Genomic DNA, 20,628 nt, shown 5'->3' on the forward strand with positions numbered 1-20,628 from the left:
CGTTTGAGCAATAAACGCCAGAGTGATCTCTTTGAGTAGTGCCAGTGGAAGAAGAATACTTCGGGCAAAGCAATTACCGTATTTTTTGCACCATAACACTCACTTTTTTCCTCCTAGAAAGTAAGGGGAAATGCCTGTGCGTGTTATGGATGGAATGCCTACGGGTGGCATGCCTACGGATTTCCCTCCTCTAAAAACTACGTGCGTGTTATGGTCGGGTGCGTGTTATAGAGCGAAAAATACGGTAATCACTCCATGACTCAGCATGTAATGTCTCTTTCGTTGGTTTAAAATCTAATGGCCAAAATAGATGAGATATCAGGGGATCCATGATTAGCTCTCATGCCTTTTATTTAAAGTTAAAAAGCAGTCCTACAGGATGGTGGTGGAGGGGATGGGTAAAAGTCTGATAGGAACAGTGGTGCTGGAAAGGATGAGAGGGTTAATAGCCCAAGAGTCAGCCTCTGAAGTTTACTGAGAATTTACAAAACTGGGTACAAATATAATAATAAACAACAAGAACTTAAGAACCTAAGAAGAACCGTGCTGGATCAGACCAAAGGCATCTAGTTCAACATTCTGCTCTTACAGTGGTCAACTAGATGTCTATGGGAAACCTGCAAGCAGAAACTGAATGCAGTGTTCTGTTGTTTCATACATGAGCCTTGAGTTTGTGTGCTGTCCCTCCCCACTCCTGGTGTGGCCGTGAGGAAGAGATCTGAAATTTCAGCTTCCAATTTAATCTAACTACAGTTAGCATTGTTTTTACCTCTAAACTGTGGCTAATCATAATTATGATTTATTGAAACAAGGAAGCTTCATAAGCTATAGTTTGAAGTTGGCCTGTTTCAGTAAACTATAGTTGAGATCAGAAACGGGGGGGGGGGGGATTCAATTCAGTTCGCACTTTGTGAAATGTTATCTGAAGCAAAAAAGGGTTCTCCTGTTAAATTTGCACTTCTTCCAATTTTCCACTTGCAGTTCTCTAGCCAAGCGATGTAAATAAAAATATGTATATTAAAGTGTGTGTAAAAATGCATAGAATGGTGAAAATGATATACATAAAAGCATTATACTGGGGGAAATTGCTTTGCATGTGTGTGCATTAGGCAAAATTCTATACAAAAATGCATGTATTTGGAGAAATTCACGCAGAAATGCTGATGAATTTTCACAGGCTCTTAAAGAAAAATGCAAACTGATGTGGCAGTTTCGCCAATACCTAGATAAGAGTAACCAGTTTGTCCGCATTCAGACAATGCATTGTTGTTCATTAAAAATGGAAGCAAAAACTTCTGATCTTCCATGCCAGAGGAGAGGGGAGGATGATGTGCTCGAGCCAGAAACACGCCTAGGCTTGTATGCACAGGACATAATTTATTATTAGGTCTGAATAAGACCATATCAACAAGGCTTGAAGAAGAATGTCCCCAAGAAGTGCATTAAAGGCATGCTCATGTCATTTATGTTTTCAGGCAATGAACGTTCCTAACAACCTCCCTATTTTATATTTCAGGAACCTTTATTTATGTGACTGGCTCACCGGAGGCAAACACTAAGCCTATAATTTCTCACCTCAGCAGCCCAGTCTTTACAAAACTCTCCAGCAATGCTCTATATTGCCAGGTAACTTTGTGATATTTCCTTGCCATCCTTTGCATAAGCAGTTTTTGTCTTCCTGTTTAGCCAACTGAATTAGACCATATGTTGCTTTTAGCCCAGGGTTGGGAAACATGTAGCCCCCTCCAGATGATGATAGATTACAAGTCCCTTTATCCCCAGCCTGCATGATCAGTGGTTGGGGATAGGAACTTATACACCAACAACACCTGGAGGGCCAAGCCCAGTCCTAGCCCAATCCACCCCAACAGCAGCCTGCAAGATGCCCTTGGGCAGGGTCAACACCAAATTTCAGGGGGTCTTTGGCATGGTATAACAAATGCCCTCACCCCACTGTCAATGTCCCTGCCAGTGCCCCTGCTGACACTGGAACTCACCCACCCCACCACTGGAGAGCCCCTTGTGTTCCCCATCTTCCTCTTTGCTACTGGCCCCTTCCCTGTCCCCCCCCCCCACTGCAAGAGGCACTGGCAGCTTCTCTGCCAGCTCTTGACTCTAAGAAAAGGCCAAATAAAGGTTCTTCTTCAGAACCAGGCATTCTGAGGAATGCCTGTGCTGCAACCTCAAAGTTTTCTAAGTATTTGACAATAACAAATTAAAAGCCCAGTCGGTTTTGGAGGGGAGACTGGAGGATGCTTGCAGGTCAGTTACATTAGATTTGTGAATAAAGAGTACATGGAAAGATACTGTGCATTCATAGTTGATTGTTTTGTGATCTATTGAAGGGGTTCATAATTTCATTTTAAAAATCCTTCCAACAGATGAGATTTTGGTATCAATTGTCCGAGGATTCCCAGCTGAGTGTCTTTCTTCGAACTGCTGTTGATGGGAATTTGCAAAGCTTACATAACTCAAAGCCTTTCAAGAGCACAATGCAGTGGACAAAAGCAAATGTACTTTTAAGAAATATAACTGGCGATGAAATTATAGGACCTTTTCAGGTAAGCCCCTTACCCGCACCAAGGTACAAGTGTACGCAAGTAGTTATTTGCTGCTGGTATTCCTCATTGCAAAATAACTTTAAAACTTTAACAATAACAATGTAGTTGGCTGGATCCAGATTAAGTCAGTTGTCCTAGTCACAACTAATCTGTTCCATTGATCTAAGTGGGACTTAAATTCAACTAACTTGATATGGATCCAACCCAATACATTACTTCAGTTGAAATTAAAAAATAAAGGCAAATGCTGCTAAATAGTATGGCACATGTTAATATGTATCTAATATTGGTTTAGAAACAATTGCAGAATGTTCAGAATTTCGCATTTCTAGAGATCATATTAATCCTAGTAGATATTGCTAAGTAGCATTTAGAGAAGGACTTGGCTCAGGAGCCTTTATGATTTCTATACACTCATTCAGAGGCCAAACCCTTTCAGAGCTAGTCAGACTCTGTAGGAAAGTAGGAGGAAGAGCTTTCCAATGTTGTTGATATTCAGTTATATAATATTTTAAAAATGATGTGACATTAAAATGAGAGCCAGTGTGGTGTAGTGGTTAAGAGCGGTAGTCTTGTAATCTGGGGAACCGGGTTCGCGTCTCCGCTCCTCCACATGCAGCTGCTGGGTGACCTTGGGCCAGCCACACTTCTTTGAAGTCTCTCAGCCCCACTCACCTCACAGAGTGTTTGTTGTGGGGGAGGAAGGGAAAGGAGAATGTTAGCCGCTTTGAGACTCCTGAAGGGGAGTGAAAGGCAGGATATCAAATCCAAACTCTTCTTCTTCTTTTCTTACAAGGTTTGAAAAATATTTTATTTTTGGTATGAGTGAGACTTTCCACATACTTTGACTGAAATTTGGTAGGGCTGTCAGAGGCTAGATCAGGTTCATATCAGGAGTAGGATCATCCTGATGTTGCTGGACTACCCCTCCAATCATCCCTGACCCTTCTGGCTGTGGCTAATGGGAGCTGGAGTCCAACAGGAGGACCATGGGTTCCCCATCCTAGTCTATGTGAAACTGATCCTTTCAGGCACATTAATCATGCACAGCCTTTTCAGTAACTTCATTTATGGTGTTTCACTTGCAGTGTTGTCACCATTTTTTGGTCCCTGCAATATCCCAGTACCTGGCAAATATGATGTTATATCTAAACTAACAACATAAGTAGGAATAGACAAGCTCCCAACATCTCAATTCAGACTGGGCTGAATTGGACTTTTTTGAGTCCAATTATATAGGGAAGGCCTGGTGCATTCTAGACGCTTTCTTCCCTGGTTGGCCTCCGCTGCAGCGTATCTTCCCTACCTTCAGTTTTCCTCTGTCACCTTGCAACTTCCTCCCTTTCCCTAACAGTGTGCAAAGGTGGGCATAAATGGCAGCTCTGTTGCTTAGGTTACCAGAGCCTTACCAATAGGAAGTTGTTGAAGCCAAGATTTGTTGAATTGTACTTGGCTATGGCTTCTGACTCAAAGGCTTTTCCCACTCAGCCACTCCTTAGCTGCATTCCTTTGTGTAGGTTAGTTTTTTCCTAGTCTGAGGAGCAGAGAGTTGAGCAGCATAGGAGAGCAGGCGGCAATGCAGGCCTTTAGGCCTTCCCACTCCTATCTAGGGGGTGTTATGCCCTGTTCACAGTGCCCCAAGTTGCCATACATGTGTGTTAATAACTTGGCAGCTTCCCCACCAATGACAATTATGGTATTGTCACTGATTGGCAATGTTTCTCTAGCCAAATTCTTAAAATGACATATGAATTCCTCAGAACACGTCACTGTCGTTCTTCCCTTCCACCCCAACTCTCTGTGATTCTAATGTGGAGTCTGCTGTTGAGCTAATGTACCATAAAAAGCACCCTTACTGCACAAGCCCACTTCGCTTCATCCTGGACACCATAAATATTTATAGCGCAAGAGAGGCTTCTGTTTTAAGCATTGTTCTTCAGTCATATTTCACTTCTATGAGGCCCTTAAGCAAACAGCTATTTCTCAACAGCGCAACGCATAGCCCTCCAGTGACCCCCGCAATAAAATGTGGCTCTATTTGTTAGCTGTCAGCCATTATGTGTTTACACAAAATATCACAACAGATATTATTTCTCATTGTGAAAATGCCTTGTTGGCTTCGGTGGGGATGGCAAAAATGAATTAATGGGAGAATCAAACTGAATTGCAAACAACAACTTCTGCTCATCTAGAAAGCCATGTAACTCAGGCAGCCTCTTCTAATGTCCCTCTAACATGGTTGCTGAGGCCCTGTTGTATGAATTGGGTGTTGGATGTAATGACCTTTTATGGTCCCTTCCTTTGCCCTTGAGATGTTTGGATGGTGGATGTTTGTGCTTTGTGAAATTGACCCCTTTTCCACTTGGATTATGCACTTTTTTACCCTATTTTTCAGTTGCCTTTCTTCTTGAGTTTTTACAGTTCAGAGGTGTGGAAGTAGAGAGTAATGCAAACCTTAGACATGTTTCTCTCTGTGTGACCTGCATTCCCTTGTTGAGGGTGATATATGACTAGCATAGTTATGATGGGCTTCTAAACTAGTCTGATCCATATCCCCCAATCTCCTAAACCATGATATTTGTATGTGCATGATATTCTTTCAAGCAGTGGTCTTGATCTTGGAATACTGAATAGAATTCTGACTGGCTTAATGCCAGTGTTTTCAAACTGGGCACAGGGTTACTCATACATTTATCTCAGGATGAGTACTTCAGTTGTTGGTCCAAGTTTATTGCCCCAAAAGATGCTTCAATTGGTTTGTCCTCAGACCTTCTCTTACATAATGGGGTATTACACTGCTCTTAATTCAGTAAAACAAAGGTTGTGGGATATTGCCTTCTGCGATTTGCGGGCCTGTTCACACTCATCCTGCTCACCAAATGCCATGAGTATACAGTATGTTGGGTTTTTCACAGGTGAATATTTAAAGAATTTAACAGTTGTCAATTATCGTAGACTTTTTACTATGTCCAGATTTAATGTGTTCCCCTCGGAAATGCTCCGAGGTAAATTTGCTGCTGTTCCTTACTTTGCAAGATTTTCTCCCTGTAGTAATCAGGAAGTAGAATGCATGAAGCACATTCTTCTGTCCTGAAGACTATAAGCAGACCCGACAACATATGAGTAACCCACTATTGGCAAATCTACAGGGAAATTCTATGCCATTTCTATTCCAAGTTCCTACTGGATAATAGGATTCCTAGTGTGACTTCGGCTGTTGCCAAGTTTCTGTCTGAGGTGGCCAAGATCAGAGATCAATTGGTATTAGACAAAAGACTGAAAAGTCATAGTCTTATCATCTGCCCAAGCAGTTTGTGTGCTTTTAATGTATTTTATATGCTATGAAAGTATGTTGTATGCATTGAACTCTGTTGGCTCTTTGGACCGCAATAAAGAATTGATTGATTGATGAATGGGACTTATGTTTTGACTTTGGAGTGAGATGATATTTTTTAGATTACATACAATACTAAATATGATTATTAACGAGACTTTGGGAATTGACATATCTATGGTATTGTTGGCTAAGATAGTTGCATATTCTTTTTGGGGGGGAACCAGGCTAGCTGCAAATGGAATTTAACTTCAAGTTTATTTAATTTGTAAACCCAGAGCATATATGTATAAGTCGTATTTAATAAGGTTATTTCATTGGTCTTGCAGATAATTCTACAAGCCACTCTTCAGTCAACAAAAGGCATTGTTGCTGTTGATGACATCAGTATAACAAAGGCTTGTAGGACTAATTATAATTCATTTTCAAGTACTGACCAAAAAGGTAAGTACAGAGCAGCATTTTCAAATTGGTTTGCTGACCTATTTAATTGTTCTCCCTTTGTTTATGCTTCCACAAAAATATACTACTTAGGCATGATATAGTTACAGTGCCATTCTATACGTGTCTACTCAGAAGTAAGTTCCATGGAGTGAAGTTCAATGGCACTTACTCCTTGTTGAGTTGATAAAGAGCTGCCTCCTTAGTTGGAATCAGCAGGCTTCTTACAAGTTTATGAGGTTTTGTGATTTGGTTTTTGTTTGGTTCCATATGATTGATTTTTGTGTGCATTCTGGGATGGAATCTAGACACATATAAAAAACGCTATGAAAATGTTTTTTTTAAAAAAGTTTTAAAATATATATTGAATTTGCCATAAGCTCACAATCGCCATCTAGTGTCACATTTGTATAATGTGCTTAAAACACACTTAAAATGTTATATTTGCAGCTGTGTAGCTGATTCCCAAGTATAGGTTTTTGTATAAGTACCTATGTTTTGAGGATGTCTTAGAATCATGCTTGTCAGAGTTTACATTTATTCAATGGCCAATGACAGATACTCAAGTTTACCCTAAGAAGTGTGGGGCAAGCTTTGATTGCCTCCATGCTGTCTTACATGCATGTCCAGTTGGTGCATATGCACATACAGTTCTGTACATAAATACTCAAATCACATATTTAATCTCTAGACTGTATATTGGACGTCTTGGACCTCACAATTTGAGCCTGTGTACATGAGTTTGTACATGAGTATTCCCCAATTAGACATAAGGGCCCTGTGTGAATAGCTAGCAGTATTCAAAACAGTGAAGGAATATCGAGTAGGGAGTCTCTCAGTTCTCAACTCATGCAGGAGAATAATTTACCGAAGTATTATCAGATGTAGTCCATCTGATGAAGAAGAACGGACCTTGTCCAATGCAGGAGTCACATTATTCTGTGATTCAGTATGTGCAGAATTTGGCATGTGGTACAGAATCTTCTGACTGTCATGGAACCTGCAGAATCTAAGCTATGGATTTGTAAAGCCATTGACCATCGATGGCCCACAAGATCAGGACAATTTTGCAAGCCTTTCTCCTGATCATACAGCAACAAACATTGAATTAAAACCCCACTACTTCTGCAGACTGAAGAATATATTGAATACATTAGTTGAAGGGAAAGAAGAAGTGTTGCTAGGCAGGAAAGGATTGGGGGTTATAGCCAACTAAAGTTTATTCATTGGGTGAAGTTCAACTATGTTCTATTCAGTGTAAACCTATGGGAATTAATGTGATTAAGAAAGTCATGCCCACTTATTTCAGTGGGTCTACTCTGAGTAGGATTAACATCTAGTCTAGTACTGTTTTCTCTGACTGAGAGCTGATCTCCAGGGTCTCAAGCAGAGAGCTTTTCTATCTCCTGCCACCTGACCCATTTATCTGAAAATACTAGGAATTCAGCCTTGGATTTTTTTTGCATACAAAGCATGTGCTGTACCCCTGAGCCAAAAATATGGCAAATGTGTTCTGTAGATAATACTTAAAGTTTTATCTGCTGGTTTTTTTCCTGGCAAGAATAAGCAACTGTGTGGTTTTTTTTTTTTTTTTAAGAGGCAACACTGTTGGAAACCTCTGATTCTTCATCTCTTTATTGTCCACCTGGATTGTTGGCACGTAAGAATGGAGACTGTATTACTTCTGACAAGTTTTGTGATTTCACTCCTGATTGCCCAGATGGCAGTGACGAAGCCCTGTGCTGTAAGTGAAAACACATTGATCTGTAATTCATGCTTAAAGATCTTTAAATGTGCATGTCAATAGCCTTATGGCTATTTCATTAGGAGGATCAGTTAATTAAGACAAACCACGCAGAAGGTGAAGCACTTTCACCCAGCGTCTTTATTGATGTCTTTGTGTACAGTTGTGGCTACTTCTCAGGTTAAAACTAAAATTGAAAATGACTTGTCAGAATAACAGAACCTTAGAAAGTGATATCTAGAGCTTCACTTTTCAAATGAGGAATTCAGCTTTACTTTCAGCTTTGCTTTCTTAAAACAGTCTTGTCTCTCTCTTAATACAGACACTCACAGCAGGGCTCTATAGAGTTCTAACTGATTTGATAAGGATGATTCACACATGTCTGGCATGTGGAAACAGGAGCAAAGCTGAAGCTTGTGAACACACTTTTTCAAAGCTAAATAATACTCTAGATCAGGCTTCCTCAACCTCATCCCTCCAGATGTTTTTGGTCTACAACTCCCATGATCCCTAGCTAGCAGGACCAGTGGTCAGGGATGATGGGAATTGAAGTCTCAAAACATCTGGAGGGCCAAGGTTGAGGAAGCCTACTCTGGATCATGCATGGACTTTCATTGATCCCTTGGCCCATCAATTTGTTTTTAAATGAACAAATTGTGCAAACTCTGTTTTGTTCATAGAACCAGGTCTCTTGGGTCTCCCTTCTCTGTGCAGTCCCTTTCATCTCCAAATAACTGCCTTGAAAGGTTGAGGAACCCTCCAGAACAGCATAGGAAGTAGTGTGGTGGTTGCAGGTCTATGGGGCATCAGAACAGCACTTTCTAATTAAGCACCTTCCAATTCACCTCCCCTTCCAACTGCATCTTGTCCTTCTGTATACACTGGTTGCTAACCTGTCAGATAAATTGATGCAGACTAAAATAAATATATATATTCCAGCTGCTAAATGTGACTTTGAAACAGACAGCTGTGGCTGGATGGAAACAGCCAGGGGTGATGCATTTGATTGGGTAAGGAGCTCCAGAAGCGGTCTACCCCCTGCTTTCCAGAAGCAAGCTCCGGCACGGGACCACACCTATAACCAACCTGCAGGTAAGGTCTTACCCATAGCCAGCTTCAGGTGTGAGTGGGACCTCAGCACAATATTCTTTGGTGGTTCCTATCCTATATCAGGGGGTTTCTCTGGGATATTTTCCCGGTGGTTATGGTGGGCACCTGATCAGGGGATGCACCTGCACCTGATCAGGGGATGACAAAGTCTTGGAGCCACCACCATTTTAATTTGCCACAATATTGGGGGCATTGTAGGAGTGAAAATGGTGGTGACTCCTAGACCCAGCCACCTGGCACTTATTGGCAAACCAGGAAAAAAAGCATTATTTTAAAAGTAAATACAGGACATGTGGCTAAGGTTGCTACATAGTCATGCCAGGCATGATCTCAATCAATCTAAGTAGGAAAAGCCATCCATAGGTGCAATTTTATGTCAGAACATTTTTCAAGGGATGTGGTACAAATACCGTATTTTTCGCTCTATAAGACGCACCAGACCATAAGATGCACCTAGTTTTTGGAGTATGAAAACAAGAAAAAAAATATTCTGAATCTCAGAAGCCAGAACAACAAGAGGGATCGCTGTGCAGCGAAAGCAGCGATCCCTCTTGCTGTTCTGGCTTCTGGGATAGCTGCACAGCCTGCATTCGCTCCATAAGACGCACACACATTTCCCCTTACTTTTTAGGAGGGGAAAAGTGAGTCTTATAGAGCAAAAAATACAGTATGTGTGGCTTTTTTTCTATATTATGTTTTTAGATATGTGGTAAGCCACCCAGAGTTGCTGTGAAAACCCAGTCAGATGGGCGGGGTATAAATAATAAAATTATTATTATTAATTATTATATGTACTTAGTGGAAAAATAATTTCATTTTGCTCTTCTTAACAGGCCACTTTATGTTCATTCTAAGAAACAGCAGCAGTTTCTCACAGACTGCACAGCTACGAAGCCCAAAATTCAGCCAGGCTGGATCAGGTTGCACAATGACCTTCTGGTATGAATGAAGTTTGATTTTTGTGTTTAGAGGAAGACACGTCTGCCTTTGAAATGAAAAAGAGGACAGTATTTGTCATTGTATGTGCTTTGTTCTGCAATATGTGGAATGCATTTTTAGTATTTGTTTTGAAAATAGATTTGGATAAATTCACTACCCAAGAAAAATGTTAAACCCTTTGAACACATTTAGAGCTTCTACGTCTGACTACTTAGTATATTCTGATTATGGCCCATTTCTACTAGTGTAACTCCTGGTTTATTACAATGATTATATTACATTGATATAGCACTAAGTCTTGCACCACTGCTCTGACATAATCATTGATTTCAAACTATTCAAAGTATTTCATGTGGTAGTGTACTAAATTCTAGGCTGGATCTACACCGACCTGTTTAACATTATTAGAACAATATTAGATGTATTGTTCTAAAATGTTACAGGGCATACTTTTAAAGTAAAGCTTTTCTTACCTCTATCAAAACACTGTCTCCTTACTACTAGTTGCTGGTTGCTCTGCAGCGCCCTCTGGTGCCACATTTTAATAAGGCATTATGAATGTTAAAAGTTGAACGTCATGTGGCCATATGGTTATCGAAACCATTCCTTAACCCTTAACGTTAAAAATCCTGAGTGTAGATCCTCCCCCAGACTCAATTGAATTAAAATCATTTAATTAATATTTTGTGCTATTTAAACAACAGCATCTTTATTATTTTGTGAATTCTAATTTTATTTTGGACTTCAGTCAGAAATCAGTTCCTAGTTCTTTCTGACTGGTTGTTTAACGTTCTTGGGGCTAATTTTTCTGTTTTGTTCTTTCTGGCTTCAGCCTTCCAGCAGTCCTTCTTAAAGGAAATAGAAAGAGGATCATACCAGGGTGATTAACAATGAAACATGAACTCCTTGACTGTAGTTTTTGAGTTTCTGTATCCTTGAAAATACCTTAGCCATTTCTGTCTCTGTGAGCCCATGACATTTTAAATTCCCTTCAAAAATCCAAAGTTCTCTCAAATTCAAAGTGTTTAAATGATTAAAAATCTGAAGCCTGATTAAGAGTAGATAAGCCAGTGTTCCTGATCTTATGTACTTTAAATAGCACCAATTGGTTAGACTCATTTCAGCTATAATTCTGCTTAGTATTATGAATTATACAGATACTGCATTTGTTTTTTTGTATGTAAATCTCTTTATATGCAGTATTAGTATTGGAAGGGTCAAAAAAGGCCAACAATAATTGTCAGGAAAGACAGTCTATCCTTCTCACACGATTAAACTGTGTCAATTCAAGTAACAACTTGGTGTCTCAAGCAAAGCATAGGTACACTACAAAAAAAAGGTGTTTGAGAGCAAATTTGGTCTCTCTGTGTGTATTTGTTCAGTGTATTGATGGTGCTGATCCCTAACTTTTAGACTCCCTTCTCAGGTATTACAATTATGGACTATCAGTTGGAGCAGCAGAAATGCAATTGCTTGTTGATGGACAAAAAGATCCTACAGCCCTTTGGAGGATATATTACAATCAAGGAGATCAGTGGCTAAAGGGTTTCATTCAACTTGGCCGCCTTCCACACCCATTTCAATTATCTCTAGATAAAGTCAGCCTTGGATTTTATGATGGTGTCTCAGCAATTGATGATATAACATTTGAGAACTGTGCAATGCCACCTCCAGCATTAAACTGCGAAGGCCCTGATAATTTCTGGTGCCAAGACTCAAAGGCTTGCATCGACAGTTTGTTATTGTGTGATCTTGTTGATGACTGTGGAGATGGGTCTGATGAAGACAAATGCGGTAAGACATTGAAACATTTCCCCTTAAATTGCAATGGTCAACTTCAAGCACTGAGTAAATCTTGTGCTTGCTTCTCACAGTTCTGTTCACTTCAATAGACCTAGCACACTGAGTACTTAGAAGAGGGAAGGATCGCACCCATAAAGAAACCAAGGCCTGTGGAAACTGAATTTTAGAAAATGCAGTCTTTTGCTAATTTTGGATTAAGATTTGCTGATTTCCTACAAACTTTTAAATGGTGCCTCATTCTTAGCACAGTGCTAAGAGTAAATAGGAAATCAGTTGAATTTTCTGCATGAGAAGCCTAACAATTTAACACATCCCATTAGTTTACACTAACTAATGTAAGTTAGTTATCATTTGTCATTGAAAGTGTCCGAAAATAGATACATATGACAGTATTGCTTGAGCAAAAGTGGCCTCACCAAATTTGCTTCCTGCATTCACAGGTGGCTACTTCTGGGAGATGGGATCTGTACAAGATCCAGAGTGGGAGTGGGGGGGGGGCTTACTGTTAGCAAGGGTGGCAGCAGCCCTTTACCAATAAACAAAGTTCTGTTTTTGAAGCTCTGCTGTGATGGGTGCGAGTAGAGCTCCTCTCAGCAGCTGACAACTGGCAGCCACCAGTTTCTTCTGTGCAGAATGCCCCACATATAGTATGGACCTGTGGTGTTCCGGGGTGGGGAATGTGGCATCTCTCTGGCATTTAAAAATCAAAGGCATATACATTCACTGGTTTCAGCAGGTGAGCTGCAGTGCGACTTTGAACTTGGCCTCTGCAACTGGGAACAAGATGTGGATGATGACTTTGACTGGACCAGAAACCAAGGGCCAACCTCCACTTTTAACACTGGGCCAATGAAGGACCACACTTTGGGCACAGCCAAAGGGCATTACCTTTACATTGAGTCTTCAGAGCCACAGATGTTCCAAAACCAAGCCGCTTTGCTAAGCCCAGTCTTTAACTCTACCTTTGCACATGGAAACAAAAGCTGCATTTTTCGCTTCCATTATCATATGTTTGGAAAGCACATTTACAGGCTGGCAGTTTCCCAGAGAACTGTGAGCAATACAAGGGGGCAGCTGCTGTGGCAAACATTTGGCGATCAAGGCAACAGATGGATAAAGGAAGTGCTCTACGTTGAGAGTTCAGAGCCATTTCAGGTATGCTTGCGTAGAATGATACAAAACGTTTATGAAGATTTTTCCTTTCCTTTCCTTTCCAAATGGAAGTTTGACTGTTAGATCACATTTCCTTTGAACCAATTTCTGACCAAACATTAACTGGGCATATGTTTTGTGGATATTTAGCAGCAAAATATATTGTAAAGGGATCACTAACCTTTAGGGGCCAGTGGGCACATTTTGAATTCTGTGGAAGTGTTGTGGGCACCAGTCACAAAATAGCTGTGTGGGGAGTGTAGCATAGCACAAAATGGGGTCACAATATGGTGTGGAATGCAGGAGGTTGCAGTGGAAGGTTATAGGTGGAAAAGTTCTGTTTCATAAATGTGAACTCATTCCATCCATGGAAGGGAATTTTGGATCTGTGTCATTCAGTCTTTACTTGTCTCTTTGGTGGAAAATCAATTCCTGATGCAAGTTTCATTTACAGAGCACAGTGCTACTCTATACTTATATTTTTCATACAGTTGTTTGAGTTTCCTCTGTTGTTTCAGACTAATCAAACATAAATGGCTATCAGTGACAAAATGGTATACAAAAAAGTCTTTCTTATGCCTTTAATAATAGCTATAGAAATCTAAAGGCCTCTGTAATCAGGTACCCATAATGTTAGTTTGGGGCATCAAGTAGTTTGCTTGTTTATCACCTAACATTTGCTCCTAAGCTGTGCTGGATTTTATCCATTCTGTGTGGTTGGAAACTGTGTTAATTGCCCCCATGTGGCGCTGCCAAATTATAAGAAACCACTAAAAATGCCTCTAATATCTTATTATTCCATAATAACTGCTGCAGGTCTTTATTAACGACTCTTACAAAGTTCTGTTCATACATAGCTACATCGTATAAGTTGATTACCCCTGCTGCTTTTTGTAATTCTCATTATCCACATATCCTAGACTGAATTTGCTAAAATGCTGAGAATGGGAATTTAGTGTGCAATTTTGCATGAAAAACTGCAACAATGATTTACATAACATTAGAGAGTGAAGAATTATTCGGTACTTGAAAGAGCAACCTATTTAAATAACTAAATATTTATTCATACACTCTCAAATTTTAGATTCCTCTTGATGTCCTGCAGATACAGTTTTTGTTGGTCACATCGCTATCCATAGGCAAGTTACCAAAGTCTGAACTGGAAGAAACTTGATGTTTGCACTAGTCCCTAGCATAAACTAACAGAAAATATTACTTTGTGCCAAAATAATTTGCTGTCAGACTGCATTACTTTCATGTTGTTTATGTCGAACATGAAATTCACAACATGCTATACATGTCTACTCAGACGTAATCCAGCTGAGGTCTAAGGGACTTATTCTTGGGGAAGTGGTTAGAGTATTGCAGTCTCAGAAATAGGAAAGTTGTCTGCATCAAAGAAGTCATGTACACTGGAACAGAAATCCAGACTACAAAATGGAAGAGATACAGCTCAGTTTTATTTGACAGTACATTTCTCATGTGGTCCCAGAACAATAAATTTCCCCATACTGTAAGTCTGTAGTACCATAAAACTGTCCATGGGTCTCCAATCACAATGGGATAATTAGCAAACAACAGTGGCTCACAGCAAGCTCTTGACGTTTTTAGTACAAAGGAATAGCCAGTCCCTCTCATCTTCAGGTGTAAGCAAGACTTAACTTTTTTCTGAATTGTCCAGGGCAAGGCTTTACCAAAGGAACATTTGGTGTTGCTGAATAGGTTTTGCCACACAGTCTACATAAACAGTGCTTGCGAGGAAGTGAACTCCTTTACAGTCAGATTCTTGTCTATCAGATGCCCATCTTCTGTGAAATCCTAGGCCTTCACATCTATTTTTGAACAAACTTTCATTTCATAATACTTTTTTACTTGTGAACCTGTGGAAAGGGTCCATTGTACATCACTTAGTTTTTTAGGAACATAAAAAATGGGTTCAGAAAAAAAGCATTTAGTCGCTACTGAAAAGATGGGGCAGGGGAAACAGAAGAGGAGGAAGCAATAAGTTTCTAATTAGTTCCAATACGAAGACTTTTTGATTCAACTCCCACTGTGTTAAAATGAAAAATAGACCCAATTTTTGGCATTAGCAACAACGTGATGAAAAATGACATTGACTCTAAAGTCAATTTTCTTAATTTTGAAACACTGGATTAAAATTAATTGCTTTGCATTTATCATATTTGCTTATATCTTATCTCATTTTTCATCTCACGGTTTCTTCTATGTTGTTTAAAAGAATGAAGGCCTATCTCTGTCTGAAAAGTTTTTCGTGGCTTGGCTACTTGGTTCAGTTTAATGATTTATAACCAGTTTAGCATTTGTTTCTCAAAATAGTTTTAGCTGTAGGATGCCTTATATGATTAATCATATATAACTGATTCATTAAACTTTGGGGAGGAAAATGAGTGTGTTATAGACAAAGATATTTTACTTTGTCTTTCCTCTTACACAGTTCTACAGAAAAAAGTATCCAAGAAAACTTGGTTTACATTTTGCTGTAAACACATAGATCTGGAAAAGACTGAATTGCCTAGAGCATATAACGCATTCAGTCACAACAGGATGCATCATGGTGACAGCATAGAGAAATAGAGAAATAGGCAGAGGTGGGGCAAGGATAGGACAGGAACAGGAGTGGGATGACTTTCATGGCATCTTTCCACCACCAGATCAGCTGTGCTCCATATGCACAACAACTAAATTGCAACAAAGAGGGGAAGAGAGACTGCGACCCATTTGCAGACAGAGGAGCTTAGGGGAGTGATGTGTCCTACTTTACAGAGGGCAGACCTCTATTTGAAAGACTGTGTGACCCAAGACCTATTTAAAGATAGGAAGGGACAGCAGGGGCCTTGAAGTTGTCCATCAGTTGTTGGTACCTGGATAGCACACTATGCAGGCACAAAGTTCACCTAGTCTCAGTCTTCCAAACGCTGGTAAAACGGATTATATTTCTATGTAAATTATAGTCATTATTTCTTGATTTGCTTCTCTACAAATAAATTAGCATATGCAGATATGACACAAAACTATGTCTTCTTTTTTCCTTTTTCCTTTTTTTTTTTTTTTGGTGATGCATTGCCTTTTTTTAAAGTGATGAATCAGTAGCCACTCTAGAGGCAAAGGGACATGGGCTTTCCCTCCGTGGTCCTTTAAAGTGGCTTACAACTCCAGGATTTGGGAGAAATTGGGGTCTGAATTAATTAACCATCCAACACAATTTCCCCCTTCCTTTTAGGCCTCAGGCTGACAAGACAGGAAGTCTATCTTGCAACATCAAGACCCACACTTGTGCATTATTTCATGTTTCTAATATTCTGTGCACATTCTGTGCCCAAACAAACAATCTACTCTGCTTTTGAAAATAGAATAGAAATAGAAGGTGGCACACATACACCCAAATTAAAACAATAAGAAATGTAAACCTACACACACACACACACACACACACACACACACATATATATATAATACCATAAAACCGCAGAATAAAATGAGCAGTAAAAAAAGTAAAAGAAAAATCCAGCAGCTATAAAACACAAAGTTAACTTCTCAAAATCTCAGAAGGTAGATAAAATAACTATACATTCTGAATAACTACAGAAGATATGGAGGAATTGGGAAGAATGGGTCATACTACTGTTGGAAGGAATTGCCTTCATATCTGCCAAGAGACATATTAACCTATGAATTTCCATAGCATCAGCTTTGTCCTTACTGCGGCAGTTTTAGATAACAGAAAGTTCAATTTGTTCTAAAAATAATCAGTATTTCTCTTTAATATACGGTAAGTTAAATATAATGTATAATTCTCATTTACAGAGAATTATTTCTTATGTAATATTTGACCAACTACATATGAGCCTTGTAAGTTTCATTCAAGCTGGATCTGTAAAGTTCTTAGAGCTAAAAGAAACTGGGAACTATTTATCCTCATTCAGATAATAAATGAGATGTGAAATTAGCTTCATGGTAAATGAGTTCCCTGGAGGATGGTACAGTATATATAATGGAATCTGAGGTTTGCACATACACAGCTGGCAGATGCTTTCTAAAATGGCTTGAATTTTGGAACTGAATTCTGACAAATCTTTCTTCACTACAAAAAAAAAAAAAAAGGTAGATAAGAAACTGACCCTATTTGCACCTTTACAGTGGTAACTATGGCAGAACATTTAATTTTTCTTTGGAGTTTTATGAAAACCCTCTTTGCCATGTATCACGAAGAGCAGAAATCAAGATTGCATAGGTCAACTTGTAAGAATTATCTTGGATATATCTAAAGGTTAGTTGTGTTGTGCTATATTTTTACGTACAGTGGTACCTTGGTTTACATATGCTTCAGGTTACATACGCTTCAGGTTACAGACTCCGCTAACCCAGAAATAGTGCTTCAGGTTAAGAACTTTGCTTCAGGATGAGAACAGAAATCATGCTCCAGTGGCATGGCAGCAGCAGGAGGCCCCATTCGCTAAAGTGGTGCTTCAGGTTAAGAACAGTTTCAGGTTAAGTACGGACCTCCGGAATGAATTAAGTACTTAACCCGAGGTACCACTGTATTTGATTATAGGTGTGGTGGGTCTTTGCCCCTCCCTAAGCCTCAGGGGTTGGTGGTGGTGGGGGGTGTGATTGGGATCACAGCTAGGAAGGAAAAGGTTAATCATCCCATTGCCTCGTCCTGCAGTCCCAGTTAAAATCGGCCACCTCAGCACCGGAAAGTAAATATGGAAAAGAAAAACACATAGTAACTTGCTATGCACTTAAAGTAACTTCTTGTTTGGACCTAAGAGCTCCCAGTTTGGAAACAGCAGAAACTTTACTATCAGGATTTCCTCAATTAATGTTCTCAATTAATGACAATTAGTTTGAAGTCTGTGAATACAGTTGAGTATAAGGGTGGACAATGGGCAGGAGAAGATGGCAACTGTGTCAGATGATGGCAGGTCCAGAATGTATAGTAAGTAGTTCTAATTTTAAAAATAACATCCAGACAAAACAGTTACTATTGGTTGGTGGTACTGATGGGTCTGGAAGAAGTATTCAACTTGTTCTAAAAGAGTTTTTTTGTTTGGGGGTAGGTACTCTTGATTTTGCCTCAGTTACAAATGTGCAGGTGACAGTGGTAGCCAAGAATGTCTTTTGCCACCTCTATTTGGTTTGCCAACTGTACCCTTTCCTGAATGTAGACCTAGCTCCAACAGTTCATGCTACCGCCTCCTCCCCTATTTAATAAGAGATACAGATCTGTGTACACAGAACTGAACTTAAAACATAGCTAGGACAGACACAGGATAGATATGGATTGTGTACACATCATGTGTACTCTGCCTCCAAGACCAGCCTGAAAGGATGTGTTATACTTTATAATCAATATCCCATTACCCAAAGCAAGGCTATTATTTATCCGTAACATATTAAATAAAGGAAAACCCCAAATTGAATATTCAGACTAATTTTGGAAATAATGTGGCATTGTACACAAATAATTTTGACTATATGTTTATTGTAATGCAGTCTTGGTATTTTTCTTCCTTTGACAGTCTCTTAGGATGAATTCCTTTCACGTTATTATTCTCCCACATCCACACTTCTATTGGCAAATTTACTTTATCTGCACTGAATTGTAGCTAACTGGAGTTTGTCTGCCTATCAAAGGGAAGCTCCTGGCATGTAAAAACAGACACTCATCTTTTTTGTATCTTGCAAGAATCCTTCCTATTTGTTATTCATTGCTAGTTTTCCGAAAGTGAAAATATTTACAAGAACTAATTAGCTGTAGGAGAAAGGATGTAGCAATACATAATGTCTAAACATACATTCCCACATTTGACCTGAATATGTTTACCCCATCCCCATCCTTCATTCCCTCACCTAAATGCCAATGATACAGAACTGAAAAGAACATCATCTTATGTAAATGTCTGATGAGGAACATTTGTTTTTGAAAATATCAGTTGCATTACAATTTAAGTTGCACTTTTCCAGCTTATTTTTTTCCTGTCACTCTTTAGTTTTGAAAAATATGGATGTATTGTCTAAATTATCACCTGTAGCTTATGGCGCATGGAAATCTAATATTGAAACTAAGATGTATCTTTCTGTTTATCCATACTGTGGGATTCATGTGTCTGCTTTTTATGATTGACGAGAGCATTATTGTAGGGCATGTGCATGCAAGGGTTTTATAGGCGTTCAATCATTTCCCCAAACCACATGACACCTGAATGTGCAGTTTTGATCTACTGCCTGTACTGCATAGCTGATGTTGGAAATTATGCTATCTACATGGATGGTACTACCCAGACTGGGAAAGGCTAATCTGTCCTTTTCCAAAACAGGAAATTTATAAAATTTAAAGAGATGGGGGATCCAGTCCTGATTTTAATGTCATCTCATCCAGTTAGGCCTTGATAATGAAACTTGTTAGGGTGTGTAGGAAGGAAGAAACTGGTAGCTCCCCTTCCTGTTCTTATGTAAAGCAAGAAAGGAGCATACAGACACATATGTTGGGAATGTGTCCTCATGTTCCTTATTTGACCGTGTTCTCACTATTCTACCCTGGTTAGTTCTCTCCAGGTTGAAGGGCCCTTGGCAGAAATCCTTCATTTTACTGTTTCCAATAATAGATTTTGGAATCAGAGCAGATAATCAGGCTCTCCATCTTTTGTGCTGATAAAGAATGCCCTAATGCATTTAACAGTGTCCAAGACTAAGACTAAGACAGCACATGAGCTCTCCAATCTAAAATACTGTGGACAATATCTAAAAGATCTCACAAGAAAAAAGTGTCCCTCTGTCTTTGTTTGTATTCCTTCCCAGTGCCTGACATCTCATATGGCATGCCATTTTCAAAGCTTCTCCAGACATCAGGGGCAGCTTAATTGGGGAGCTACCTGGGTGTCTCTCTGTCAAGGCAAGTCCTTTAAACTCTGGACATAATGAAATATAACTGGGGGTATTTAACTAAATAAAAGCACTGGCAGAAGGATTACTGCCAGTGCAACGGGGCTTTATGTCTTCTCCCCCCACATGCCCCACACTGTCCTCAAATATTCTCCATAGGGGTAGGGGAAACCCCAGAACAGATTTATGGGGTGCATGGGGTAAGGAGATGGAGAGAATGTTACATTGCACAAGTAGAAATCTTGTGCTGACCAAACCAGCAACTTAGTGTTATGTTGAGTCCAACACATTGTATTTGAACTGGAGTTTAAAATTTAGGTTGCACCATTTTATTTAGCATAAGATAAAAACCATAATACCATGGATATTGATTATAGTCAGATATCTCTTAGAGCTTCTTTAGTCGTTTGGGAGCTCCTTCATATTTTCAGCATGATGTGAAGTTCTTGTGATTCGTTCCTGCCCAGGTAGTTGAGTCATATACATGTGCTTCCAGGATAAGGCCTCACATATGGCTGGGGTGCCATCTAAAGGGAACCTCCATATAGAAAGTCTGTTCTCTAATACCATTTCTTGAAATGCTATTTCTTTACTGTTCGTCGAATAATATAATAGCATCTTCATTTTGGTTCATTTTA

At 39.5% G+C, this 20,628-nt stretch overlaps 1 protein-coding gene across 3 annotated transcripts in view; it reads left to right on the forward strand.

Annotated features, from left to right (window-relative positions):
- MALRD1 (MAM and LDL receptor class A domain containing 1) overlaps positions 1 to 20,628 on the forward strand; it is a 221,905-nt gene that overhangs the window by 42,532 nt on the left and 158,745 nt on the right. For all 3 annotated transcript variants that reach the window (XM_083579135.1, XM_083579137.1, XM_083579136.1), the window contains 8 exons: positions 1,517 to 1,626; positions 2,382 to 2,561; positions 6,225 to 6,339; positions 7,934 to 8,080; positions 9,020 to 9,172; positions 10,024 to 10,129; positions 11,556 to 11,923; positions 12,666 to 13,087. In XM_083579135.1, coding sequence (XP_083435261.1) covers positions 1,517 to 1,626; positions 2,382 to 2,561; positions 6,225 to 6,339; positions 7,934 to 8,080; positions 9,020 to 9,172; positions 10,024 to 10,129; positions 11,556 to 11,923; positions 12,666 to 13,087 — 1,601 coding nt within the window. The remainder of the gene's footprint in view (positions 1 to 1,516; positions 1,627 to 2,381; positions 2,562 to 6,224; positions 6,340 to 7,933; positions 8,081 to 9,019; positions 9,173 to 10,023; positions 10,130 to 11,555; positions 11,924 to 12,665; positions 13,088 to 20,628) is intronic.

The sequence above is a fragment of the Podarcis filfolensis genome (assembly GCF_964270895.1).
Source record: "Podarcis filfolensis genome assembly, chromosome: 12".
Classification (NCBI taxonomy): Eukaryota; Metazoa; Chordata; class Lepidosauria; order Squamata; family Lacertidae; genus Podarcis; species Podarcis filfolensis.